Source organism: Scyliorhinus canicula, chromosome 10, assembly GCF_902713615.1.
Source record: "Scyliorhinus canicula chromosome 10, sScyCan1.1, whole genome shotgun sequence".
NCBI lineage: Eukaryota > Metazoa > Chordata > Chondrichthyes > Carcharhiniformes > Scyliorhinidae > Scyliorhinus > Scyliorhinus canicula.
The window spans coordinates 59,277,843-59,305,229 of NC_052155.1; the positions used below are offsets into that span (position 1 = coordinate 59,277,843).

At 48.0% G+C, this 27,387-nt stretch overlaps 1 protein-coding gene across 3 annotated transcripts in view; it reads right to left on the bottom strand.

Moving 5' to 3' along the window:
* Positions 1 to 10,138: 10,138 nt before the first annotated feature.
* tmem67 (transmembrane protein 67) overlaps positions 10,139 to 27,387 on the bottom strand; it is a 356,662-nt gene continuing 339,413 nt past the window's right edge. For 2 of the 3 annotated variants that reach the window (XM_038809034.1, XM_038809033.1), the window contains 2 exons: positions 23,084 to 23,226; positions 10,139 to 11,297 (listed from right to left, as the gene is read on the bottom strand). In XM_038809034.1, coding sequence (XP_038664962.1) covers positions 11,217 to 11,297; positions 23,084 to 23,226 — 224 coding nt within the window. In that variant the 3' untranslated portion in view covers positions 10,139 to 11,216. The remainder of the gene's footprint in view (positions 11,298 to 23,083; positions 23,227 to 27,387) is intronic. The other variant, XM_038809035.1, reaches the window with a different exon arrangement.

Consider the following 27,387-nt stretch of genomic DNA (forward strand, 5'->3'; position numbering starts at 1 on the left):
CGCAAGCTTGGCTATGATCCAGGTCTTGCTGCATTTGAACATGGACTGCTTCATACAGTTACCACAAGTTTGACATGCAGAATGTACAATCAAAAAAGCAGTGTGCTGAATAAAAATGCACTAAACAAAAATTATTTTGCTATAGCAGAACATTTAGAAAGGCTGGTTTACATTCTGCAAAGAATGCTGTCTATGTACTGCCTTCCTGCTAATTGCAACCACAGCCCGGAGAGCAAACACTCCCTGAAAAAACCTGACTAGCATCCGCACCAACACACAAGAAAAGGAGCTGCCAGAAATCATCTTTAAAAGGACAGGTACACTCTTACAGGACAGGGAGTGGCTCTGTGGCAGTGGCTTTCTGGGAGCACCGGGATCTGGTGCTTAATTTTGTTTCCAGGGATGTGAGTGTCGCCAGCAAGGTCAACATTTGCTGCCTATCTCTAATTGGGCAGCACGGTAGCATAGTGGTTAGCACTGTGGCTTCACAGCACCAGGGTCCCAGGTCCGATTCCCTGCTGCATCACTGTCTGTGTGGAGTGTTGCTTGTTCTGGGTGAGTGTGCTTTACACTCAATTGGCTCTGTTTTATTACTTAGCTCTAGAGTCGCCAGGTATCCTTATGATACCGCCACAAGATTCAAGTTCAAGTTCAGATCAATGACTCAATACACCAGTTAGTAAGTTCAAACAAGACACGTTTATTATTACAGTTATTTACTACTCATGCACATAATACTAAGACTAAACTGTTCCTACCACTACTAGGCCAATACTTATCTGAAATAAGGGAACTGCCGGATCAGGGAACAATGGCCTCTTGCTCTGTCCTGGATCCGCAGGCTTCCAGTTGGTGTGGACTAAAGGGATCAGGGGTGTCTACTCTCGTAGCGTGCGTTGTATGACACTTACTTGTCAGTGTAGCAATTGGCCAGGCCTCTCCTTTTCGCGTCCAGGTTCCTGGAGAGCTGCTGCAAAGGTGTTCTGCTGGGAGGGCTGGCTAAGAGAGCGGAGGGCTGGCTAAGAGCGAGGAGGGCTGGCTAAGAGAGACTGGCTAAGAGAGAGAGCTGGGGTCGGGGTCTCTGTCTTATACTGTTTTGGGTTTCGCGCCCATCTGGGCGGACCCTCTATAAACGTGCAATCGACTGGGTCTCTTCCCAATCGATTGATTTGAATTTCCCCAATAACGGGGCTGTTCCTCGAGCACTGGGCGGTTCTTTCCACCTTATTTGTGTCCTTTTGTTTCAGACTCCACTGGCGCCGGGATGTCTGACCTGCTATATAATGTTTCAATCTCTTCCAATTGTTGTGTCCATTGTGCCTGGGAATCACCGGGAATCACTCAATTAATATGCACAGCTTGTTAGTTTCTGTGCTGTCTGGTTTCTTCACAGACAGAATCCACAGAGAGGTTCTGCAACCTGCTTGCCTCTCTGTCATTGTCCAATTTTCCCTGCATGCAACTCAATGTTCCATTTTATGTTGGGAAGTGGCCAGCTTCGGTGGCTACAGGAGTCTGCACGTTCTCCCTGTGTCTGCGTGGGTTTCCTCTGGGTGCTCCGGTTTCCTCCCACAGTCCACAGATGTGCAGGTTAGGTGGATTGGCCAAGATAAATTGTCCAAAAATGTTAGGAGGGGTTATTGGGTTAGGGGGATAAGATGGGTGAGGGCTTATGTGGGTCGGTGCGGACTCGATGGGCCAAATGGCCTCCTTCTGTACTGTATGTTCTATGTTCTCCTTTACAGAATGGTGGTGAGCCACCTTCTTGAACTGCTGTAGTCTATGATGAACATACAGTTGCTCCTCACTTTTTTGTCACAGGCAGACCTCACTCACTGTGGCCCACTCCTAGTCCTCCCCTGCAAGATCCTAAAAAGGAGTAAAGATCCTTATTTCAGGCATTCCAACACCCGTTTCTCTCTCTCTTTGTGCAGTTCTGGCTATCTTCTCTTGCAGGGATACAAAAGGGGATAATGTGACCCCAACACCTGGCAGGTCGGAGGTCAAGGATAACTGGCATGTGTGGACCCTGGAGGGGAGGGGTTCTGATATGGAGTGCCAGTGCCGGTGGGGGGGGGGGGGGGGGGGGTTCTGGTTTGAGGATGATGCTGGGAGGTTGGGTAATGGGAAACGTGTGAGGTGGTAGTATGTGGGTTCAAGGTGACATTCCGGGGGTTGACGGAAGACTGGAGTGTCAAAGGGAGACAGGGGCACTTAGCCTTTCAGGTCGCAGTAGGTCATTCATTTTTTTCCTACATTGGACCCCGTTGTCTTGGACAGGCTTCTGGCACTGTAATGAATGTTGGAATTTCAGATATATTGTATTATAGGTATCTGGTGCAGTAGGGGTTAGAAGCCTGTGTTGACTGTATATGACTGCTGCAGTCATGGTTTAAAAGAATCCTAGTTTAAAAGGTTGGGAGCCAGGGTTGCAGTTAGGGCATCATGAGAAGCTTGGGCTATTGCAGTTTTATTTGGGTTAAGTGGGCGTTCCCTGTGGAGTTAATTAGATTCCAGCTAGGTAAGATGATGTAATAACTGAGTGGATCTAAGGTATCAGGCAATGTGCAATAACGCAGTTTTAGCTGAGTGTTAGATGGAGCTGTGAGATGAAGTCAAGCACTTTGCTCTGATTGAAGTTCAAATATGATATATATCTGCAGACAGTTCTGCAGTGTGGCTGGAAAGGTGAGCTGAAACAAGCTTTAAAGCAGTGTCAAAAGATCTTTATTCCTCTTAGCAGAGTATCCAGTCTGCTCTGTAAAACAGGTATTCTGAATGCAAATGGTATTTAAACTAGATTGAGAGCTGAGATAGTTTTATTTGTTGTTTGAGTGGGAATAAAGATAGCAGTTCAGGGTTACTATATTCACTTGTTGTACCTGTAAAACCTCAGATAGTTTCGACCAGTTTACTTACTCAAATGTTTACCCAGATGCAGGGCAGCACAGTGGTGCAACGATCACAAGAAGAAAGGACCCTGGGTTTCGTACCCAGAGAAGACATCCACACCGAGTAATTGTACCCACCGGCCTCCTTCACTAAGTGCAGGTAAAACCCAAAGCTCAGTTGTGAGTCTGAGTTACAGTTTCTTGAGTATAAGAATTATGAATAAAATTGCATTAAACAGTGAACCTGTTTTGTCCGTTGTTCACCTCGCAAGTAAAGGCATCTGGGTAAACATTTTTTGAAACTTTTGATCATCCAATTCATTTTTTCCAACTAAGGGGCAATTTATCGTGGCCAATCTACCTAACCAGCACATCTTTGGGTTGTGGGGGTGAAATCCACGCAGACATGGGGAGAATGTGCAAACTCCACATGGACAGTGACCCAGGGCCGGGATTCGAACCCTGGTCCTCAGGGCTGCAGTCCCAGTGCTAACCACTGTGCCACATGCTACCACTGATCCCCTTATTAATCAAGAACTTATCTATCTCTGTCTTAAATGCACTTAAATACACTCAGTGATTTGGCTTCCATTGCCTTCTGCGGCAAAGTTGATCACCTGTGTCTGGAAGTTTGTTACATATACATAGCATGGTGGGTAATCACAACATCCTTATAGCGATACCAAGTTTATACATTGAATTAAGTGCTCTTGCAGATGGCCAGTATCGATTCCAGCCAAGGCCTCATGAGACAGTTTCTATTCCTGGCCTATGTTTTTATCCTCTCAGTCTGTTTTCAGTACCACACTTCCCCCTGTGATCCCAAAAGCGTAAACGCATGGGATCATTACTCTGGGCAACCCTATTTCTCAGAGTGAGTCAGAGATACATGCTTTCCTTACACTATTCAATTACATATTTCGATATTTAAAACCCAATTCCTATGTCTCATTACCGATGCCACATTTAATCAAACTTCCAGTATTTGTCCATCTTTTAACATATCATTGTAAAAGCTTAATATATGGTAATGAGAACAGTAGCAATAATAACAAAATGCAATACGACCTATATCCAAGGATGTGTTTCCACTTTAGATCCCTATTCCAAACATTGTCCTACCAAGTTATTTCCTTTAAGATTTGACTCTCATTCACTCACTGAGCTTCATTGACACTCCCCAAATGTAACATGATCTCCATACCTGTAGATCACCTCACTCATGAACAAAAAACAGTCCTTATCCTTGTACAGAAGGTCATTAATTACTAAACTATTTGTAAAAAAACTAGAAACACCAAAGGAAATTCACAAATTCTTTATTAAACACACACACTCATTCATCCACTCAAACATAAAAGGAATTCAAAGCATTATACTTTCATTTAATCTCAACAAACTGAAAACTAAAACTAGAATTTTCAAAGAAAACAAATGAAGTGGATTAAGACAGTAGTCTTTATTCTTCAAAATGTAATTAAAACTCAAAGAAAAGATAAATTCTCTCGCAAATACATATAGTAAGTTTAAACTCTTCTGTAGCCATAGGGGCTTTTCCATTGCCCCCGAATCATCACTCTCCTGCTCGAACAATTGTTTTACAGCTTATCCTGCTCCTTATGGGGCAGCAGGGTAGCATGGTGGTTAGCATAAATGCTTCACAGCTCCAGGGTCCCAGGTTCGATTCCCGGCTGGGTCACTGTCTGTGTGGAGTCTGCACGTCCTCCCCCTGTGTGCGTGGGTTTCCTCCGGGTGCTCCGGTTTCCTCCCACAGTCCAAAGATGTGCGGGTTAGGTGGATTGGCCATGCTAAATTGCCCGTAGTGTCCTAATAAAAGTAAGGTTAAGGGGGGGGGTTGTTGGGTTACGGGTATAGGGTAGATACGTGGGTTTGAGTGGGGTGATCATGGCTCGGCACAACATTGAGGGCCGAAGGGCCTGTTCTGTGCTGTACTGTTCTATGTTCTTAACCGAATGCAAAATACAACTACGTATGTACATACATTAAACAAGCAACTTCGAAATGACTAACGAAACCAAGACCACAGAAGGTTACCTCAGTGACACAGGTACTAGACGGACTCACAGACAAGGAAAAACTACACACACCAACACACAAACAGCAACCTAACAAACAGGTTCTCTTTTTTTTCAACTGCCAGCAGTTCTGAATGAGTTGATTAAAGTCTGCAGATTTTATTTTAATCTTATATTAATTAAAACCAATAATTTCCCAATTTCTTTCAAATATGCATTCAGAATGTAATTCAAAATTGAATTTCCAAATTGTTAATTTAGCTTTTTTTTAAGTCAAAGATGTGCAGGTTAGGTGGATTGGCCATGATAAATTGCCCTTAGTGTCCAAAATTGTCCTTTGTGTTGGGTGGCGTTACTGGGTTATGGGGATAGGGTGGAAGTGTTGACCTTGGGTAGGGTGCTCTTTCCAAGAGCCGGTGCAGACTCGATGGGCCGAATGGCCTCCTTCTGCACTGTAAATTCTATGATATGATCTATGATATTGCCCCAATCTATACCCCTTTGGACGGAGTCTGGAGACTCTCCAGACTGGAGATACTAACCTCTTTTCCTAACTTCTACCGTTAAGGTGCTCCCAGATCATCGATTTCCACACTGACATCTAAAACATCATATATAAGTACTCATTAGTCTTTTTTTTCCCCTCGGGATAATCCCAGACTATCCGGAGCACAACCTTTCACACTGACTTTAAAAACTCATTTCCACGCTGACTTCTTCTAAAACACATAACAAGACCCACTTGTCTTTCTTTAACCTTGGGATAATCCCTAACTATCTGAATCACAAATTTAAACTCATAGAATCATAGAATTTACAGCGCAGAAGGAGGCAATTCAGCCCATCGAGTCTGCACCGGCCCTTGGAAAGAGCACCCTTCCCAAGCCCATACCTCCACCCTATCCCTGTAACCCCGTAACCCCACCTAACCTTTTTAGACACTATTGACAATTTATCATGGCCAATCCACCTAACCTGCACATCTTTGGACAGTGGGAGGAAACCGGAGCACCAGGAGGAAACGCATGCATATACGGGTGGGATGTGCAGACTCTGTACAGACCCAAGTGACCCAAGCGGGGAATCGAACCTGGGACCCTGGAGCTGTGAAGCAACTGTGCTGATCACTGTGTTACTGTGCTGCCCACACTCATATTTCCACACTGACCTCTTTTAAAACTCATATCCCCCTGCCCCTTTTGACACAAAGGATCCCGCGAGGAGCCTTTTGTTACTTGCCACCTTCCACAAAATGGTTCAAATATCCTTTCCATAGTCTGAGACTTTGGGTCCAAGACCCTTGCTTTTTGTTCACTTTGTTTAACTGTTTCTCAGTTAATTCTTCCACTCACTACTCATCATTACAGATACGGAATGCGTGCCGGATTTATGTCAATACTAACAAACTTACCAACTACAGGACGGCTAATGCTCCCAGAAAGCACAGGAGGGGGTGGGTAAACCAGCCACCACCTGGTGAGAGGAGTGTTGGTGCAACTGTGCATCACTTTTTAACCTCGAGGGTCCGTACTCTACTTATTGTCCTTTGGGTTCCAGACCCTTTCTAATTTACTGTCGTACCCACTTGGGTCACTTCTCACTCTGGGCATTCTGTCCTTTCTATACTCTCTCTCTCTCCCTAGGGTTTGTCAACAGGTGTGTGGGAATTCTCTGGGGTAGGGACCGGCTTTCACTAAATTCCCTCCCAAAGATTTTACCCAACTCCCTTGACTATCCTAGCTCTAAATACGTAGTTTGTTCACCTCGTGTTACAGACACTTAGTTTGTGGTCCAATTTTACTGGTCGGAATCTGTATTAGTCCTTCATTCACTTAAGACTGGCTGTCACGTGGCGCTTTTGCCCTCTTAATTCAGGCTCAGACGGAGTTTGGAGAACACTGGGTTGAAGATTCCATTTCGAAGCAACAAAGTTACAAGTTATCAAAGGATCGTCTGGGGTGCCAAATGTTGTACCAGTAAAACCGCAGATACTTTTGACCAATTTAGTTACTCAAAGGTTTTACCCAGGTGCCCTTATTTGCGAGATAAACAAAGGACAAAACAGGTTCACGGTTTAATGCAATTTTATTCACAATTCTCTTACTGAACAAAAAATGACTCAGCCTCACAGCTGAGCTTTGGGTTTTACACGCTTAGGTAAGGAGGCTGGCAGACTATGATCACTCGATGTGGATGTCTTCTCTGGGTTCGAAACCCAGGGTCCTTTCTTCTTATGAGGGTTGTGCTTAGGGGACTCCCAGGTTATTGTTGAAGATGTGTTTGTGTTCCTTTCTTTATACTGGTATGCTAGGATTGAGTCATAAGGTTCCACTCTTTTTCTAATTTTACCTCTCTCCCACCCATGTCCCCCCCTCCCCTCACATCTACATTTGTCACAGTTTACCCTCTGATTTTAGTTTCTCTGCTGTTTGACTTTTCACACCTTTTATTCTCTCTCGGGCACTACAACTAGCCCTCTTTTCCCTTGGTTTCGGTGGCTATGACTCATCTTTCATTCCCTCACCCGACAGTATAAATATCTCCCACTTTCTATGCCTTTTAGCTTTGACAAAGGATCACCTGGCCTCAAAACGTTAGCTCATTTCTCTCCTTATAGATGCTGCCAGACCTGCTGAGATTTTCCAGCATTTTCTCTTTTGGTTTCAGATTCCAGCAGCCACAATAATTTGCTTTTATTGAGGCATAGGTATATGCCCAGAACTGGCCCATCCAGACACCAACTTGTTAATGGAAAAAAACAGGATACTCCTGTTTATCCATGGTAATTTAATCAAGACCCATTGTCCCCTGAAACACCCTTGCCTGACCAGCCATCAGCTCATTATGGAGTCTGAAGGCTTCTTTTGTCTGTTCTTCGTCCTGCTGCAAAGTGGTCCCCTGTGTCTGGAGGTTGTTACATACTCATAGCATGGTCTTGTTCTTTGGAGTGGGTAATCACAATGTCCATATAACGATAACAAGTTTATAAATTGACTTTGAGTGCTCTTGCAGATGGCCTGTATCGATTCCAGCCAAGGCCTCAAAAGACAGTTTCTGTTCCTGGCTAATTTGCTAGTACCATCATTAACTAACAGAGCCATACTGTCACCTTTTCCTTTGCATGCCGTCCTTTTTAAATGTCCTGTACCCTTCAATATTCAGGTTCCAATCCATGTTCTCCTGCAGCCATGTGTCCATAATGGCTATCAAATCGTACTTATTTATGTGTGTTCTCAGTTCATCTGTTTTGTTTTGAATGCTATTTGCATTCAGGTACAGAGCTTTTACTTTTATCCTTTTATTATTTTTTATAACCTGTAGTCACATCCACTGATTACTTTTAGATTTGTACTCTCTATCCCTTCCTGCAACGGTCTGTTTTTGATTGCTAACTCATCAGGGAGCCTGGAAGTGGGATACTAATGCCGTAGCACAATTAAAGAGCTTCAGCAAAGCCTGCTGGAGATTCAAATGGGTTCCAATGGCTAATGGTTCCTTTGCTTTGCCAAGGGCTATCAGTTTAAAATTGCACCCATAGAATGCAATAACAAGGCATAGAGGAGATTGATCAGGGAGGAAAGACTTCAGTTACACACAAAGGTTAGAGAAACTGGGGCTTGGCTCTTTAGAGTGGATAAGTTAAGGAGAGGTTTGGTGGGGATGTTCAAAATCATGGAGGGTTTTGATCGGATAAATAAGGAGAAACAGCTTTCTCTGATATTCGGGTTGGCTACTGAGAACACAAATTTAAGGTAATTGGCAAAGGACAAGAGGAGACATGAGGGAAAGAAATGCAGCGAGTTGTTATAATCTGGACCACGCTGACTGATAATGGGCTTGTGAGTGGAAGCAGATTCAACAATAATTTTCATAAAAAGAATTGGTTAAATGCTTGACATGGAAAATTTGCCAGGCTATATGGAGAGAGCAGGTGAGTGGGAGTAATTTGGACACTCTTTTCAAAGAGGCATTTTGGGTTAGGAGCCTTTTCCTCTGCTGTATCATTCTTTAACCACAACCAGATAATCTGTTTTAGTGATGTTGTTCGAGGGGTAAATATTGGTTGGGACACAAAGGAGGATTCCACTGCCCTCCCGTGTAACAGTGTCATCAGATCTTTTTTCATCCTAAAGCCTCTGTTTAATGCTTCATCCAAAAGACAGAATGGTGAACCACTCCCACTGGAGTGAGCCTAGACTTTATACTCAATTAGGACTTGAATCCATAAATTTCTGACCTGGAAATTAGAGCACAACACCAACTAATCTGACATATAAATGAAGAACTGAGGATAACTGTACCTGAGGAATACAATATGGATCTCTGCCATTCATAAGGACCTGCAGCCACAATTCATGTTACTTGCGGAATAAATATTCTCAGCACCAAATAAGTTAATTTTCTCCTGTACAACTTTATTCTCCATGAACAAAAAATACAATGTAAGTGTACCTAACATTTTATTAAAACAAAGCTTAAAATGAACAGAAGCCAGCTTCACTTCCTGCATATTGTTTTCCTAGTATGTCAAAACTTTTCATTTTTTCTTCAATTCATCCTCCAAGGTGCAACCTAGGACCCAGTATCACAGAAACCTATTGGCTGGTCATGTTCGGCAAGAGGGTCAGAAGCCTAAGGTAGCTCTTCTCTTATTGAACGGTAGCTTGCATATCAATTTTGGCTATATAGGGCAGCACGGTGGCGCAGTGGGTTAGCCCTGCAGCCTCACGGCGCCAAGGTCCCAAGTTCGATCCTGGCTCTCGGTCACTGTCCGTGTAGAGTTTGCACATTCTCGCCATGTTTGGGTGTCGCCCCTACAACCCAAAAGATGTGCAGGCTAGGTGGATTGGCCACGCTAAATTGTCTCTTAATTGGAAAAAATTAATTGGGTAAATTTATATAAAAAAGAAATTTTTTTTTGGCTACATCTCTGGAGTTTGTTCCTGGGCAGTCTGGCATTGTCTTATGTGTTCTACTGATATGGCGCAATGAGGAAGAGGCATGTACTGAGAGACACCAGTATCAATCAGATTGATTACACTAGGTTCTGGATCAGCACCCACATTCTTTTATAGATTTAGTGTACCCAATTCATTTTTTTCCCAATTAAGGGGCAATTTAGTATGTTCAATTGTGGGGGTGAAACCCACACAAACACGGGGAGAATGTGCAAACTTCACATGGACAGTGACCCAGAGCTGGGATTGAACCTAGGACCTCGGCGCCCTGAGGCAACAGGGCTAACCCATTGCGCCACTGTGCTGCCCAGGATCAGCACCCACATGGCAATGATATGGCTGGTTTAATGATCAATAACAGAATCTGAATGACATGAGAGAAAGCAACATCCATTCTGACCACCATGGTTTGGAAGCCTTTCTGCAAATTGCTCTGTATTCCCCCCCTTTATTGTCATCAGGGCTACTGCCTGTACTTCAATGGAGGTTGAAGAACCAATTCATCCCTGCACCTTCTTAGATGGGGGTCTGCTTCAGATTTTAGCAGTGACTGTAACCCATTTATTTCAGTTACCTGTAAGTTACTAGTAAATGCAATTATATACAATAATAAACACAAAAATGTAACATTCTTTGAAACTTACTATAAATCTATATTTAACATGGCCGAAACTTTCTGGCCATTCAGACTCCTGATGGCGCACCCCCGCTGCAGGTTTCGGGGCGGTGAGGGGCGCATTGAATGGGAAACCCCATTGGCAGGCAGGACCAGAAGATCCCTCTGCTGACCAATGGCAGGCCACCTCTCGCCACAGCAACATTTGCAGCGGGTTGCTCGGTAAATTCCGCCCATCGTATATAAACCTAGATAAATCAACGATTATGATGATAATGTCCAAACAAGGATAAAGGTAAATTCAGTAAAGCGGATTAGTCCAATGTGATATGGAAAAGAATGAGAGGCTTGGAAGGTAATTAATTCCAACAACAGATACAGAACAATATTGGCCAGCTGAAATTACTGACTTATTTATTTAGTGGAAGAATGGTGCTTGGCAATACGAAAAGAGAAAAGGTAAGGGAAGAGAAAATAACTTAATACATATCTATTTATCAAATTACAAACTTGTGAAAAACATTGTAACTTGGAAAATTAGATAACTCAACATATAGTAATAACTACTGGAATAATCTATACTCATGACAAATGAAAGCAATATTAACAAGATTTTTTTGTTTCGTCAAAATATGAGAAGCAAATCCAAGAATAATAGAAGCTTGTCATACGTGGACATTTGTCTGCCTAATGAATCTTTAAGTTTCTGTACACTTCAGAGCAGGAATCTTTCATCGACCAGTGTTTTTATGGCCAGGTTCTTGCGCCCTATTGCAAGACGGATGAACTGAATAACCTTTGAGTCAGAAAGAATAAAAAAAATAATTTTAATGTTCAGAACCTTTAGGTTTTTTGCTGTCTCATTTTCTCCCCTCTTCTCCGCAAATTGACAGCCAATGCCACCATTCCACAGGTTTGCTAATACCTTATTCATGGTGAATTTTTACTTGTGCACCCAGACTTTATTTGTGAACTTATGTGTTACAACATATAGAACATCTGACTTACATTTACATAGTGGCTGGGATTTTCTGGCTCCTCCGCAGCATGTTTTCCAATGGCAGAAACTTCCGGTCCCACCAAAGTCATTGGCCATTTGCACTGCTTTCCAGCTACACCGTTGGGGAACCTGGCACTGGGTGTTGTCGTTGGTGGGACTGGAAGAGGAAGCCGGCGGGAGCAGGAAAATCCTATCCAGTACTTTTCATTAGCTTGGGATATCTCAAAGCACCTGACAAACAAATAAATAATTTTTGAATGGTAGCACTGTTAATAGTTTGTTAATTATATTGATTATACTGTTAAAATACACAAGCAAAGGGCATTTTTTATTAAATACTTTGATCATATATGAATAGGGGACAGTTGAGACACTAGGAGTTGGAAGAAAGGTATGAGACTGAACAATGTCAATAAACACTCTTGGTAAAGAAAGTTCTGTGCCTTGGTTGTTATTTCACTTGGATTGTGTTAACAATTACTCCTGAAATGTAGGGAACCTGGCACTTGTTTGGACTGGATTCTACGCTCTGAGATGCCGAATCGGAGTCCCGATCGGGCGTCAGTCAAAAATCGGGTTTGGTGCCATAACCGAACTGGCCGCCATGTTCCGGGGCCTTGCTGGCGACGCCAACATAATCCATACCCCGTGCTAATGTCAGCATGCAAAATCTGTATTTGCATATGTTAACATATCATTACCGGGTTTGGCCCAGTAATCTCTGGGTCTCTGCAATGCTGCGCCACTGCCAGGTGGATGTGACGCCAGTTTAGTTCACTTGTAGTATTTAGAAACGGTGACCAGGCTCCAAGGCAGCTGAGGGAGAGAGAGGAGGTAAGAAAAGTTTCCAAACTCGCAATAGTGGGCTGATAGTTGTGCCAATGGCTGGGAGACATCTGCCACGGCCGGGGTGAGCATGGTGGGGGGGGGTTGATCCAGAGACGGGCCATAGGTTCTGGGAGTTGTCCCCTCCCACGGTCATTGCCGCGGCCTGCAAGGCAGCCATTTGGCTGCGCACTCTGCTGTCTGCCCACTGTGTCCAGTAAATATGCAGAGCGCCACCAGGCGTATGGGTGCCTCTCCAGCCCACCCCTATGGAATTGGCAGAACCAGCTAACCCATCAATTGGACGTGCTTGACCATGTGCACCACTGGTTGCACATCATGCATTTCTGCGCCCGATATCAAGGCAACATGCATGACACATTTGTCCTAGTGGACTCGATGGTGCCCAGCACTGCGAGGCGCTCCCTCGGGTGACAGGTTGGCTCCTGGGTGATGAGGGTTATCCGCTGCAGTCGTGACAAATGAAGCCTGTCTGGAGGCCCCAGACTGACGTGGAGGACCACTGTAATGATGCCCATGCAGCAACCAGGAGCGTCACTGAGCAATGCATTGGTGGCATAAAGATACGGTTCCGATGCCTGGGCCACTCTGCTGGGCCTCAAATATAGCAATGGATATGGAACTGCATTCTGCTTTGTGCTCCCAGGAGTAATTCTCCTCTGGCGGGAGAACATGTAGGATGCGTCACTCCATCCAGCGACGCCAGAATCGTGAAACGCGATCGGGTAGGGAATCTCACGTAAGCGGAAAATCGTGGCCGGCGCGGGTACCTGACGGAATGCCATGTTCCGGTACCGTGACGGCGGTGTCAATGCATTCTACTCCACATGTACAGTAAATGCCGTTGGCATATCATCAATGAGCGTGACCAGGTATTCTTCAGGGCCTCTGCAATGCTCAGCCTCTGCCTGTTGAAGATACTGATGGCGAGTTTCACTTGTGGTTTTAAAAATCAGGAAACAGGTGCCGTGGCAGGGCTGGCTGGAGAGCGGGGGGGGGGGGACTCTGCCAGGGGGTGACCAGGGGTTGGGACGTGACTTTAGGGTGACCCCCAGGATGGAGGTGATGTCCAAGTGTGGACCGCCATTTCCACGGCCTACAAGGCTGCGCACCCCACTGAATGGCCACCATGGCTCGTAGAGCTACACGAACCATAAGGGTGCACCCACTCAAACCTCGACACCCAGGTTTACATGAACACTGTAATGAAGTTACTGTGAAAATCTCCTAGTCGCTACATTCCGGCGCCTGTTCGGGTACACAGAGAGAGAATTCAGAATATGCAAATGACCTATATATGTCCATTCAACACAATACATCAGCTTCAATGTGGACTGAGCCCACCAAGATGCCCAGGCAGTGGGATTTGCCACCATCGCCGGGATGTCCCAAGTCCAAGCAGTAATCGATGGGCTGCATGCCCCCCTACAAGCACCAGCCCATGACAGATCGGCCTTAACATACCGAAAGGGGTTCACTCGATAAATGTGCAGCTGGTGATATGAGATGCATATTACGCACATTTGCGCCTGATATTTGGGCAGTGTGCACAACGCCTTCATCCTGGCACTCTCAAACGTTCCTGACCTCTTCAAGGCACACTCCCAGATGAAGGGGTTGGCCCTTGGGCAACAGGGGTTCTCCGCTGTGATTTTGGCTGATGACGCCTATCCGGAGGCCACAGACTGACGCAGAGACACACTACAACAATGTCCATGCCGTGACCAAGGCGTGACCAGCAGTTGTTTGGCAACCTACCTTCATTAAAAGGGGCTGGTTTAGCACACTGGGCTAAATCTCTGGTTTTAAAGCAGACCAAGGCAGGCTAGCAGCACAGTTCAATTCCCGTACCAGCCTCCCCGAACAGGCGCTGGAATGTGGCAACTAGGGGCTTTTCACAGTAACTTCATTGACGCCTACTCGTGACAATAAGCGATTTTCATTTCATTTACAGATGTAGTTCAGGTGCCTGGACCACTCTGGAGGGGCCCTCCACTATAGCGCTAGGAGGGTCTCCCACATCGTGATGCCTGCTGCATCCTCCACAACATCATGTAGCAGAGGGGCGACATGCTGGAAGAGGAGGATAAATGCCAGGCATCGTCCGATGAGGAGAATGCGGAGGAGGGCAAGGGTGGGCAGGCACAGGAGGCAGCACCACTTGTGCGTCAGGGCCAACGTGCATGGGACGCTCTATTTGCCTCTGGGTTCACCAGCTAGGCAGCCTGGCCATTGCCACGGAACCCCAACCCCGCCCCAACCTCCAGCCGATCACCCCTCCCATAAATACCTTTCCTGTGTAACCCCAACCCCCATGATTCCTGTTCTTTGGTCCTTTGTACTTCAGGAAGGAATCCACCAAACATTTTGACTTGTCCAAACTAGAATCTTTTATTGAGTGTCGTGTGGTAAGATAGCAATCTGACACAGAGACACAGAGCATGTTATCATGTAGTCTGCTAACTACTCCTCTGGAACTTGCACCCAGCACTGACCATTCACATGGACGTCTTATTACCCTCTCAATCTTCTTCTGAAGATGGCCAGATGTGTCTCCTCTTATTTCGAGGTCTCAGGTCACATGACCTTGGTCCAGAGACCGCTTGGTGTGTCTGTACTGCCACCTGCTGTTTAGAGGTCACACACCATTCATCTATGATATAGCCCATAGGTGTATCACCACAATTCCTACCTGTCCCACTACGGGGTGCTGGCCAATGGTTCACAGGAATAGCGGGTCTGGCCCATGGGATGGAGAATCATGACAATCCGTTCAGCGATGAACTCTGGTGATCTACACCATTTGACAATGTCTGCCTCCTGCCCACGGTAGCACTTTCCACTGCCCACCTGGGTGATCCCTGCATGCAAGCTGACCATTGCATTACACGGTCCCACCGAACCCTTGGGGTGTATGTGGTGGAGAGGGATGGAAGTGGGGCACCGGAGCGCTGAGCACAGGCTGAACTGGGGTATCTGCCCCAAGCCCAACCCCCCCCCCCACGTTCCGTCCATCTCCCTCCTGCCCATAGTGCTCCCTCTGCAGCAATCCAGCCCTCACACCTGCCTGACAGAGCACCAAGACAGGTAGAAACGTTGTGAAAAGGTGCTTATTATGAAATGGTGAACATATATATATACAGGTTTTGCCTAGCCCTTATCACTATACTGTGTGCTGCACCCGTGCCAACTTAACTAGTGTCTACCTTTCTGGCCTTACGGGCTCTAATGCTACGCTTGGTGGATCACCAGGCGGTACATCAGGAGTGGAGACGGGCTGCTCCGATTCCGCCCTGTGACCTGGGTCCCTTTTGCCGGCCATCTTCTGGGGCTTGGGTGTCCCAGGTGGCATTATGCTGCCCTGTTCTATCCGCTGCCCATCAGATGCACCATGGACAGGAGACGGGGGAGAGTCCGATGCGTTGTGGTGTTCTAGGCACCTCCCCTGCGGGAGTCATCAGCAAGAGCCCCATCGCCTCCTCCCTCATGGTGCCTGATGATACTGAGCTACTCCATGGGACAGGGCTGTGAGCGGAGCTAATCCCTGATGTTCCCCCGCCACCTGGCGCTACCAGACCTGGAGGCTCACTTCAGTCTTGACCAGGATCTCGATGCTGAAAGTGGACCACCTACCACTGCGACTGTGCCACATCAGCCAACAGTGTTGCCCCTGGAGGTGGCAGGGAACGGGGCCAGAGTGTGGGGGCACCATGTGGTCGGGCCAACCTGTTGCATGACCCAAACCAGCGCACTGCCACTGTACCCAATCCCGCTCCCACCTGTCCCCACCCCTCACCACAGGAACCCGTCCCCACCTCTGCCAACCCAGGGGGTTGACGGGACTGTGAGATGGAATGGGCAGCACGCATGCAGGGATCACCCTGGCAGACACTGGTGAGTGCTGCCAAGGGTATGAGTCAGACATTGTTCAATGATGCGGAGCACCAAAGCTCGTTGTGTAGCAGGTCGTCATGATCCTCTGACCCATGAACAAGGTCTGCTGATACTGCCAACCCAGGGCCAGTACCTTGTAGTGGAGCAGGTAGGAAGCACAGAGGGGTGCGGTGCCGGTGTTGGGGGGGGGAGGAGGGTTACAAGGAGGGTGGATAGTAGAGAGGGTGACTGGCCAGGGAAGGGGTAGGGGTTGGCGGAGGTGGAGGTGGTGGTGAGACGGGACGTTCGAGCTCTGCAGGTGGCCAGTCCCCCAAGTCGGTGAACCCAGAGGCAATTAGAGCGTCCCGTGCGGGGTGGCATTGGTGCACACATTGTGGGATCTCCTGTGGCTGCACGTGACCCTTGCCCTGCCCATCCTAACCCTGCTCCATATCCTCCTCATTGGACAAAGCCTGCCGTTCATCCTCCTCATCGAGCATGTCGCCCCTCTGCTGTGCAATGCTCTGGAGGAAGCAGCACGGCACCACGATGTAGGAGATTCTCCTGGGGCTATATTGGAGGGCCCCTCCAGACCAGTCCAGGCACCTGAACCGCATCTTCAGGATGCCCATGCACTGCTCGATCATGCCCCTGGTTACAGCATGCCTTTGCTGTAGTGGTTCTCCGCGTTGATGTATGCAGCCACAACTGCAGCAGATAACCTCTGTCACCCAGGAGCCAACCCATCACTCAGGGGAGTGCCTTGAAGGTGTTGGGTACCATCAGGTGTGCCAGAATCAAGGCTTTGTGCCAGTTTAAAAAATAATTCATGGATTTGGGCGTCACTGGTTAGCCAGCATTTATTGGACTAGCCACATTAATGCTGTGGCTACCAGGGCAGGACAAAGGCTAGGAATCCGACGGCAAGTAATAACCTCCTTGATATGCCATCAATGAACACACAAGTAGTGAACAAGTAGGCTTGAATAACCTAAACTGAAAGCCTCCTGGCCTCTGATGCTGAACTGGTTCAGAGACGGAGACAAGCCACCTTTATACCGGGCCCGAGGGGAGGCAGAGCCATCGGGTGGTGGTTTACCATATTACATATAATATAGTGGCCATTTACCACAATACACATATTATACATCACAGTGGTTTACCACATTCACCCCTGTTAAAAAAGAGGCCAGCGGGGGTGAAGTGGGCTTAAAGATCAAGTCCTTCGGGGGCCTTGACCTTCTGCCATGATCGCCTCAGTCCCGGCTGTGGTGTGGGCACCGGTGTCGATGGTGTCGAGACCTGCGCGTTCGGAGCATGTTGTCCTCTTCTTCACCCAGTTGTTGAGTCAGTGGAGGGGGGAGGGGGGACAGTGTGTGGGCGGAGATGGTGGTGACGGTCACCGGTGGGCCTGCGGGTGCCAGTTCTTGAGGTAGGTGGGTAGAGGTGGGGGGAGACGGTGCAGGGTCGGGGGTGGTGGTGATGGTCGCTGGGGAACCTGCAGGTGCCAAATCCCGGAGGGAGACTGTGTCCTATCACCCGTCCTGATGTGCCAAGTTTGCATATTGTGGATTGGCATGGAGGAGCAGGACCTTATCGATGAGGGGATCTGATTTATGGCTCCTCGCATGCTTCCGGAGGAGGACGGGCCCTGGGACTGTCAACCAGGACGGGAGCGAGACCCCAGAGGTGGACTTCCTGGGGAAGGTAAACATACGTTCGTGAGGGGTCTCGTTGGTGGCAGTGCACAGGAGCAACCGGATGGAGGGAGCGCATTGGAGAGGACCTCCTTCCAGCAGGAGACTGGGAGACTCCTAGACTGCAGGGCCAGGAGGACGGCCTTCCAGACCGTCGCGTTCTCCCTCTCCACCTGTCTGTTGCCCCGGGGGTTCTAGCTGGTCGTTCTGCTGGAGGTGATGCCCTAGCTGAGCAGGAACTGACGTAACTCATCGCCCATGAAGGAGGAACCCTGATCCCTATGGATGTAGGTGGGGAATCCGAACAAGGTGAAAAGACTGTTTAGGGCCTTGATGACGGTGGCAGTGGTCATGTCAGGGCACGGGATGGCAAAGGGGAATCTTGAGTATTCGTCAACAATGTTGAGGAAGTACACGTTACGGTCAGTGGAGGGGAGGGGCCCTTTGAAGTTGATGCTGAGGCGCTCAAAGGAGCGAGAGGCCTTTACCAGGTGCACCCTGTCTGGCTGAGAGAAGTGCGGTTTGCACTCCACGCAGACCTGGCAGTCCCTGATCACGGTCCTGACCTCCTCGTTGGAGTAAGGCAGGTTTTGAGCCTTGATAAAGTGAAAAAGCAGGTGACCCCGGGTGACAGAGGTCATTGTGGAGGCCCCGAAGTCGGTCTACTTGTGCGTTGGCACATGTACCGTGGGATAGGGCATCTGGGGGATCATTGATCTTTCCAGGTCGATACAAGATATTGTAGCTGTAGGTGGAGAACTCGATCCTCCACCTCAGAATCTTGTCGTTCTTGATTTTGCCCCGCTGTGTATTGTTAAACATGAAGGCAACCGACCGTTGGTCAGTGAGGAGAGTGAATCGCCTGCCGGCCAGGTAATCCCTCCAATATCGCACAGCTTCTACAATGGCTTGGGCTTCCTTTTCGACGGAGGAGTGTCGAGTTTCGGAGGCATGGAGGGTACGGGAGAAGAAAGTCATGGGCCTGGTTGAGGGTAGCGGCCAGAGCAAAGTGTGACGCATCGCTCTGCACCTGGAACGAATGGACTCGTCCACAGCATGCATCGCGGCTTTGGCAATATCTGCCTTGATGCGGTTGAAGGTCAGGCGGGCCTCAGCCATCAGGGGAACACAGTGGATTTAATAAGTGGACGCGCCTTGTCCGCATAATTGGGGTCCCACTGGGCATAGTAGGAGAAGAACCCCAGGCATGTCTTCAGGGCCTTGGGGCAGTGGGGGAGAGTTCCAGGAGGGGGCACATGCGGTCGGGGTCAGGCCCCAGGACTCCGTTTTCTACAATGTAGCCAAGGATGGCTGGGCGGGTTGTGCGGAAAACGCATTTTTCATTATTGTAGGTGAGGTTCAGGAGTTTAGCCGTGTGGAGGAAGTGCCGGAGGTTTTCGTCATGGTCCTGCTGGTCATGGCCGCAGATGGTGACATTATCTAAGTACGGGAACGTGGTCCACAGCCCGTACAGGTCAACCATTCGTTCCATTTCTCGCTGGAAGACCGAGACCCCATTGGTGACGCTGAAGGGGAGCCTGAGGAAATGGTAGAGGCGGCCATCTGCCTTGAAGGCAATGTATTGCGGTCCTCCGAGCGGATAGGGAGCTGGTGGTACGCGGACTTCAAGTCAACTGTGGAGAAGACTCGATTCTGCGCAATCTGGTTGACCATGTCAGATATGCGGGGGAGGGGGTACGCATCGAGCTGCATGTACCGATTGATGGTCTGACTGTAGTCGATGACCATCTGGTGCTTCTCCCCAGTCTTGACGACCACCACTTGGGCTCTCCAGGGGCTGTTACTAGCCTCAATTATCCCCTCTCGCAGGAGTCGCTGGACATCCAACCTGATAAAGGCCCTGTCCCGGGCACTGTATCGTCTGCCCCTAGTAGCAACGGGCTTACAATCCCGGGTAAGGTTAGCGAAGAGCAAGGGTGGGGCGACCTGTAGCAAGGCTACAGACGGTGAGGGGGGGCAGGGGTCCACTAAACCTTAAAGTAAGGCTTTGGAGGTGGCACTGGAAGTCAAGCCCCAGTAATAGGGCAGCGCAGAGATGGGGAAGGACGTAGAGTTTGAAGTTAGTGTACTCTATGCCTTGTACATTAAGGGTTGCGACACAGTACCCCCGGATTTCTACTGAATGTGCTCCGGAACCAAGGCAGATTGTCTGGGTCATGGGTAAAATTGGGAGGGAACAGCACCTTACCGTATCTGGGTGGATAAAGCTGTCTGTGCTCCCAGAATCGAAAAGGCAGGCCGTCTCGTGCCCATTGATCTGGACGGTCATCGTAGATTTTGTGAGGTGATGAGGCCGGGACTGGTCGAGCGTAATGGAGGCGAGCTTCGGAAGGTGATGAGCAGGCCGGTCAGAGGTAGCGGCCGCCAGCATACGACCGGGTGAGCAGGGCTCCTGGGAAGTCACCGAGTGGTTCCAAGATGGCGGCCCCCATTGGTCGCGCGTGGCAGGTGGAGTACAGGTTGGCATTAAAGATGGCGGCCCCCATGGGTCGCACGTGGTGGCGAAATCGAAGATGGCGGCAAAGATGGCAGCGCCCACGGGTCGCACATGGTGGGTGGCGTGGCAGCTGGGGGCGTCCCCGACAGGCAGCAGGCAGCGCTGCTGGGCCTAGAAGTTTTAGGGAGAGATCAGGCCTGGCAGGCTTTCGCAAAGTGGCCGTTCCTCCCACACCCGTTGCAAGATGCATTCTGTGCTGGGCACCATTGTCTGGGATGATTAAGCTGGCTGCAAAAGTAGCACTTCGGGCTTCCGGCGTTGGCGGGCTGCTGCGCAGCACAGGTTTGCGCCGCATTCGGGTAGGATGATGGTGGCGCCCATGAGGTCCACGAGGGTGCCACATGGTCAGAGGTGTAGGCCTCCATGTTCTGGAAGGCCACCTCCAGCGAGTTTGAGAGCTGCACTGTTTCTGGGAGGCCGAGTGTACCCCCTTCTAGCAATCGTTGGCGGATGTAGTTTGATGTCATGCCTGCGACATAAGCGTCCCTGATCAACAGCTCCGCGTGTTGGGTAGCCGATACCGCCTGGCAGTCACAGTTCCGGCAGAGTACCTGCAAGGCATGCAGGAATTCTGTTCGTGATTTCCCCGGGCACTGTCATCTCGTGGCAAGAAGGTGTCCAGCATACACCTCGTTTAGAGACTTTACATGTTGTCCCTTCAGCAGCATTATCGCCTCCGTATACGAGGGGGCGTCCCTGATGAGAAGAAAGACTTGCGGGCTCACCCGTGCCTGGAGGATCTGCTTCTTTTGGAGGTCGGTGAAGTCTTCGGTGGAGGATCTGAGGTACGCTTCGAAGCAGCTCAGCCAGTGCTCGAACGTTGCAGTGGCATCGGCTGCCTGTGGGTCCAGCTCCAGCCGATCAGGCTTGAGCGATGAATTCATCTCAGAAGTTTAGTTTATTAAATTGATATGCCATCAATGAACACACGACGAGTAGTGAACTTAACTGAGACATTAATAAACTAAACAGAAAGCCTCCTGGCCTCTGACCCAGAACTGGATCAGAGATGGAGACCAGTCAGCTTTACACCGGGCCTGGGGGAAAGGCTGAGGCATCGGGCAGTGGTTTACCACATTACATATAATACAGTGGCCGTTTACCACAATACACATATTATACACTATGGTTTACCACACTCTTGACCCCCCCCCCCCCCCCCCCCCCCCCGCCCCTCCCAGGCAGATGCCAACACTTCCTGGTTGAATACCGAAATCCATTGTCTGCAGGGGGTGAAAGATGGACCATGTTAGCATGGTGGGTTCCCCCATGCCCAACCTGGGCGGTGGGCTACACGGTGGCCCTGGCCTGCACTCCAGCCCCTGCCACCGCATGACCCCTTCCCCCAATTCTCACCCCACCCAGCCTTCCTGAAGCTTTGCCCTCCGCACTGCACCCTGGCCCCGTCGGTGCCTGACACCAGGGCCTCTGACTCCGACACCTGCGCCTGCCGGAAGGGGTACCTGCCACTGGCACAACCCAGGCTCGTGGTACGCTCTGCGTTACTGTCATGTTTACTCCTGTGGGATCTAGTGTGAGCATCCTCCTTGGGTGGGCCACATGATGCCCCGCCAGCAGGGTGTCAGCAGGTTGTGTGAGTGACCGGGGTGGGGACAGCCAGTGACGCTCTGCACAACCATGGGCAATGCTGGACGATCAGATGGCTGTCTTGGAGGCTGCATCAATGGTGATTCGTGCCTAGACACACCAATCCTGGTGGGACACCGCAATCCCACGGCCCAGCGTCTGGTTGCCTCTCCTGGCCCTGGCAGACGCTCCAGCAGCCGGTAGCAGGACTGTCATCCCGCGACTGCCCCTTTGGAAACATGTTTTACCCCTCTCTCTCTCCTTCAGCAATCATGGCACCCTTTTCCCGATTTTAAATACCACAAGTGAACCTCGCTGTTGATACTTCCGCCTGGTGTAGGCGGAGCATCGCGGGAGACCTGGAGAATACCAGGCTGGGCCCATTAATGATATGCCAACAGTGTTTATGTACAATTTGCATTCTCATGCCGGCGTGCGGCGTGGAACACATTCATTCCGCTGTCAGGGCACCGGACCATGGCATTCAGTTGGGCGTCTGACGCCGGCCTCGATTTTCGGCTGATGAGCATTATTCCGCCCGATCGCATGTCGCGATCCAGCGTTGCTCGATGGAGGATCCCGCCTAGTGTCCCAAACGGAGAATCCACCCTTAGTGTCTCAAATGGAGAATCCACCCCACACAAACAGCAATATCGCAATGATCAGAAAATCTGTTTTTACTGATACTCTTGAGGGAGGGTACCGAGGATAACTCTCTTGTTCTTTTATAAAATAATACCATGGGATATTTTTTGAATATCTGAGACAGAAGACAAGTCATTGGTTTAACAACGTCTCCAAAAGAGCACACAATGAAACATTCTCTCAGTACTGCACTGGGAGTGTCAACCAAGATTTTTGTGCTCAAGTCACTGGAGTGAGTCTTGGACCCACTGGTATGAACTCAGGAGTGAGGCTCATACCAGTTGAGCCATGGCTCATATTAAATGACATAGGATGATCATTGGGTGCAAGCTATAACTTCTAAAGGGACTGTCATTGATGTTCCTGTTTGTATGACTTAAATACCCATATGACAATGAACACAAATGCACACACACCTTTTGTTGTACGTAAGTTAGAAAGGCAGCTAAAATAAAATTTTGAGCTGCTAGGTCTACAACGCAGAAGAACAGCGTATCAAAAATCAGAAGCGTGCTTTCGTTGCCATAGTACAATACATCAGTGAATGAAAGCTTTTCATCTGGGACAAAGTAGAGGGTAAATATTTAGTATTGACACAAGGCATGAGATACATTGAGATATATTTAAAAATCGGTGACATTTGGTTCCATCTTATTTTAAATAATATCAGCTATATTTGTGCTATTTCCTAATGCAATATAGATAGGTGGTCACCACTTTAATTTAATTACTGCTCATTGGAAACAAACTATCTTTGAATGCATTCAAATTACATATAATCGAGCTGGCCAAACATTCTAAACCTTAGGGTTACATACAATAATCTTCACACTTTTGACAGCCGCGACACACAGATCACTGTTATGAACAATGTACAACTTTTAAGTTAAATATATAGATTTATTTGTGTGTAAAAAGGTAAAATGGCTTCAGTTTTTTTTAGCTTGTTTGTGAGTCTTGATGCCTGGGAGCCTGGATAGGCTCCGGTATTTTGGGTTTGTTTGCATATATGAATTTTTAATGAGGTTTTACAAACCCTGAATCTAAAGCAACGGGTTCAAATGGGTTGAAAGTTCAAGTGCAGTTAAAAAGGGGCAAGTAGGGAAGCTTTACTGTTGCCTAGGGACTGATCCAGTAATAGATACAGATGAACACAGGAATAGAGAGGGAATATTAAATGTGTGTTTGTCAGAGAAAAGATCGTAATTTTTAAGCTCGCTGGGACAGTAGTTAACAGAATAATCAATTACAGGACTCAAGAAGGTGATCAGTTTAGCAGAGATGCTACTGGGAGACCGAGAATGGGGAATTCATTTGTTTGCTCTCCAGTTGAAGAAATGGTGAGATTAGAGTGTGGTTTTCTGGGTGCCTTGGGAAGAGAGATGCGAGTTGGGTGAGAAGCATCAAGTGAATGCTCAGGAAGTTACTGGAAGGAAACAGTTTGCAACTGTGTCCACCCCAAGTGCCTTTGTGTCACGTTAGTGGTAACTCTTCACTGGTTTATGTATCTGTAAAGATATTGCTGAGGTATAAAAATAATGTGAATTTGAAGTGTTTTTATTAAGATTTTTCAAGCCTTTGTGTCTGATGTAATAGAGTTATTCTTTTTTTGTTTGATAAATATTAGTTGTGTTAAAAAATCATGAGCAGCTTCCTGTGAAATTTGTTCACTAACTTTCCTCCACGTTTCCAAAAAAAAAGGGTTAGGATCTATTAAGGCAGATTTCACTCTGGGATCTGACATGGGCCAGTATTTAACATCAGGGATAATAAACAACCTTTACAGATACATTTTTATTACTGTTCTTGCACTCACTTTTGTGAAGAAAACCTTATAAAACTATTATAATAGTAATATTCCTTAATTTGGAAAATCAGTCCAGATTAAAAATAAAAGGATTGATTATATTTGGAAAAAAGATGTAACTGTCTCCTGAACAAATTTGAATCAGAATATATGTGTCCCAAAGTAGTGGATTCTTACATTCCTCTTCTGTATTAAATTGTTTTTTCCCCTTTTCTGGACAGAGGTCACAAGTAAGAAGGCCGGCAGCATTAAGGCGGATTGAATAAAGAACAAAGAACAAAGAAAAGTACAACACAAGAACAGGCCCTTCGGCCCTCCAAGCCGGTGCTGACCATGCTGCCCGACTAAACTACAATCTTCTACACTTCCTGAGTCCGTATACCTCTATTCCCATCCTATTCATATATTTATCAAGATGCCCCTTAAATGTCACTATCGTCCCTGCTTCCACCACCTCCTCCGGCAGCGAGTTCCAGGCACCCACTACGTTCTGTGTAAAAAACTTGCCTCGTACATCTCCTCTAAACCTTGCCCCTCGCACCTTAAACCTATGCCCCCTAGTAATTGACCCCTCTACCCTGGGGAAAAGCCTCTGACGATCCACTCTGTCTATGCCCCTCCTAATTTTGTAGACCTCTATCAGGTTGCCCCTCAACCTCCATCGTTCCAGTGAGAACAAACCGAGTTTATTCAACCGCTCCTCATAGCTAATGCTCTCCATACCAGGCAACATCCTGGTAAATCTCTTCTGAACCTTCTCTAAATCCTCCACATCATTCTGGTAGTGTGGCGACCAGAATTGAACACTCCAAGTGTGGCCTAACTAAGGTTCTATACAGCTGCAACATGACTTGCCAATTCTTATACTCAATGCCCCGGCCAATGAAGGCAAGCATGCCGTATGCCTTCTTGACTACCTTCTCCGCCTGTGTTGCCCCTTTCAGTGACCTGTGGACCTGTACACCTAGATCTCTCTGACTTTCAATACTCTTTAGAGTTCTACCATTCACTGTATATTCCCTACCTGCATTAGACGTTCCAAAATGCATTACCTCACATTTGTTCGGATTAAACTCCATCTGCCATCTCTCCGCCCAAGTCTCCAAATGATCTAAATCCTGCTGTATCCTCTGACGGTCCTCATCGCTATCCGCAATTCCACCAACCTTTACTAGCAAGGCCGCTCAAAAATGGGTCCTCATCACATGGGTCATGTGGTCCCTTCGTCAGATTGTCAGGAAACACTTGCCAGAGTTCTCTGGTCAAGCTGAACATGGCCATTTTTGAACAGCCCCTGTTTGCTCATAACTCAACCATCCTATGTCGAGAAATTAGCCTTGTAACCTTTTCTGGTGACCCCCAAAAAACTCAGGGGAGGACTTTATAAAATGGCAAGGTTGCAAATCAAGCAATGACCAACCCAGCTGCCTATTGAGTCGCACCCTATGTTTAAAAGAACCACATGCTGGTCACAAGCTGCAGTTTGGCCATCCTGGCTGCAAGAAAGTGCAGCTCTAACCTGAGGAAGCTCACCTAATATTGGAAGAATTCGGTTCAACAGTTTAGCTCAAAACAAGCTTACTGTACAGCTATCAATGTCACTAAAGAAACTACTTATGTTAAGGTGAATAAGATCTCAAAATTAAATACAAAATAAGTGTGACTAATATATTTCTCAAAAGGGCGATGGTCAGATTTGACTCCCAAAATAACTGCTTTTATAGCTGGGAAATAATTATTTTGTAATTTCATCGAAGGCCAGGCTTTTCTGCTCCTGACCGTGATTGTCAGGAGCGGAAAATATCGTGGGCTGGATTCACAGTTTTTGAGACTAAGTGCGGAGGATCTGTGGCATCTTACGTCAAAAAAATCAGTGCTGCCCCTCACCGATCCTGCGATTGGGGTGGGGTTAGCAGCTATGCCGTGTAAAACCCCCGGCTCACATGATATAAACAGCTGGAAAATGGCTGGGTCCGTGGTCACGCATGCGCACGCTGACGACCTCCAGCGGCTGTGCCGTAAAACATGGCGCCGGCCGTGTGCGGACCCGACATTCCAGTTAGTGCCCCCCTGATCACCCCCCCACCAGCCTTCACGGAAGCCCCCCTGGCCAGCAGCACGGCTCCCACCCTACTGTGGCGGCGCTGGACACAGTCCGCAGCCGCCACGCCAGGTTCCCGACCGCTGAGACCACACATCAACCGCGCAGTCGGGAACTCAGCCCATCGGGGGCGGAGCATCGGGGGATGTCCTTCAGGTGATGAGCTAAGGCCATCCCAATGGCGTGCGGCATGCGACACAATGGTGCTATTTTGGAGGCGGTGAAACATACAAAACCTGCGTCAAACAGGCAGCACTCCTGATTTCGGTGTCAAAAGGGATTCTCTGCCCGATTGCTGATTACGAAATTGGCGTCAGGAAACAGTGAATCTCGCTTCATGAGTGTGAGATATCATGAGTGCGAAAATCAGTATCATAACGTTGTTGATGGTAGTGCCATGAAACTGACAATGGCAGTTCCCATTTCCCACTATCCAATGTTGGGACCGTGTTTCGAATAAATTTTAATGCCATGCATACTCATTAATAGGGGTGCTTGCCGGAACTATCCCTCATGCTGGATCAGTAGGGCACGATTGTGTGCAATTAGGCCGATGTGTTTCACAACGATACAGAAACGATGTACACCTGACAACATGCACTTTGCTTGGGACTTTAAGGTTAGTTTACCTACCTTGCACCTCATGGCATCTCGGATTCAGGGCAAGGCTTCACTGCCAATATCACATCGCTTTTGAGGAGGTTAATCTGCAAAAGGCTCCACCTAACATGCCAGCAGCAAAGTGGAGTGCTTTTGAGTCTGCTGCAGGGTGAGGCCCTGACTTGTGAATGGAATAATTGGCCACAGGCATG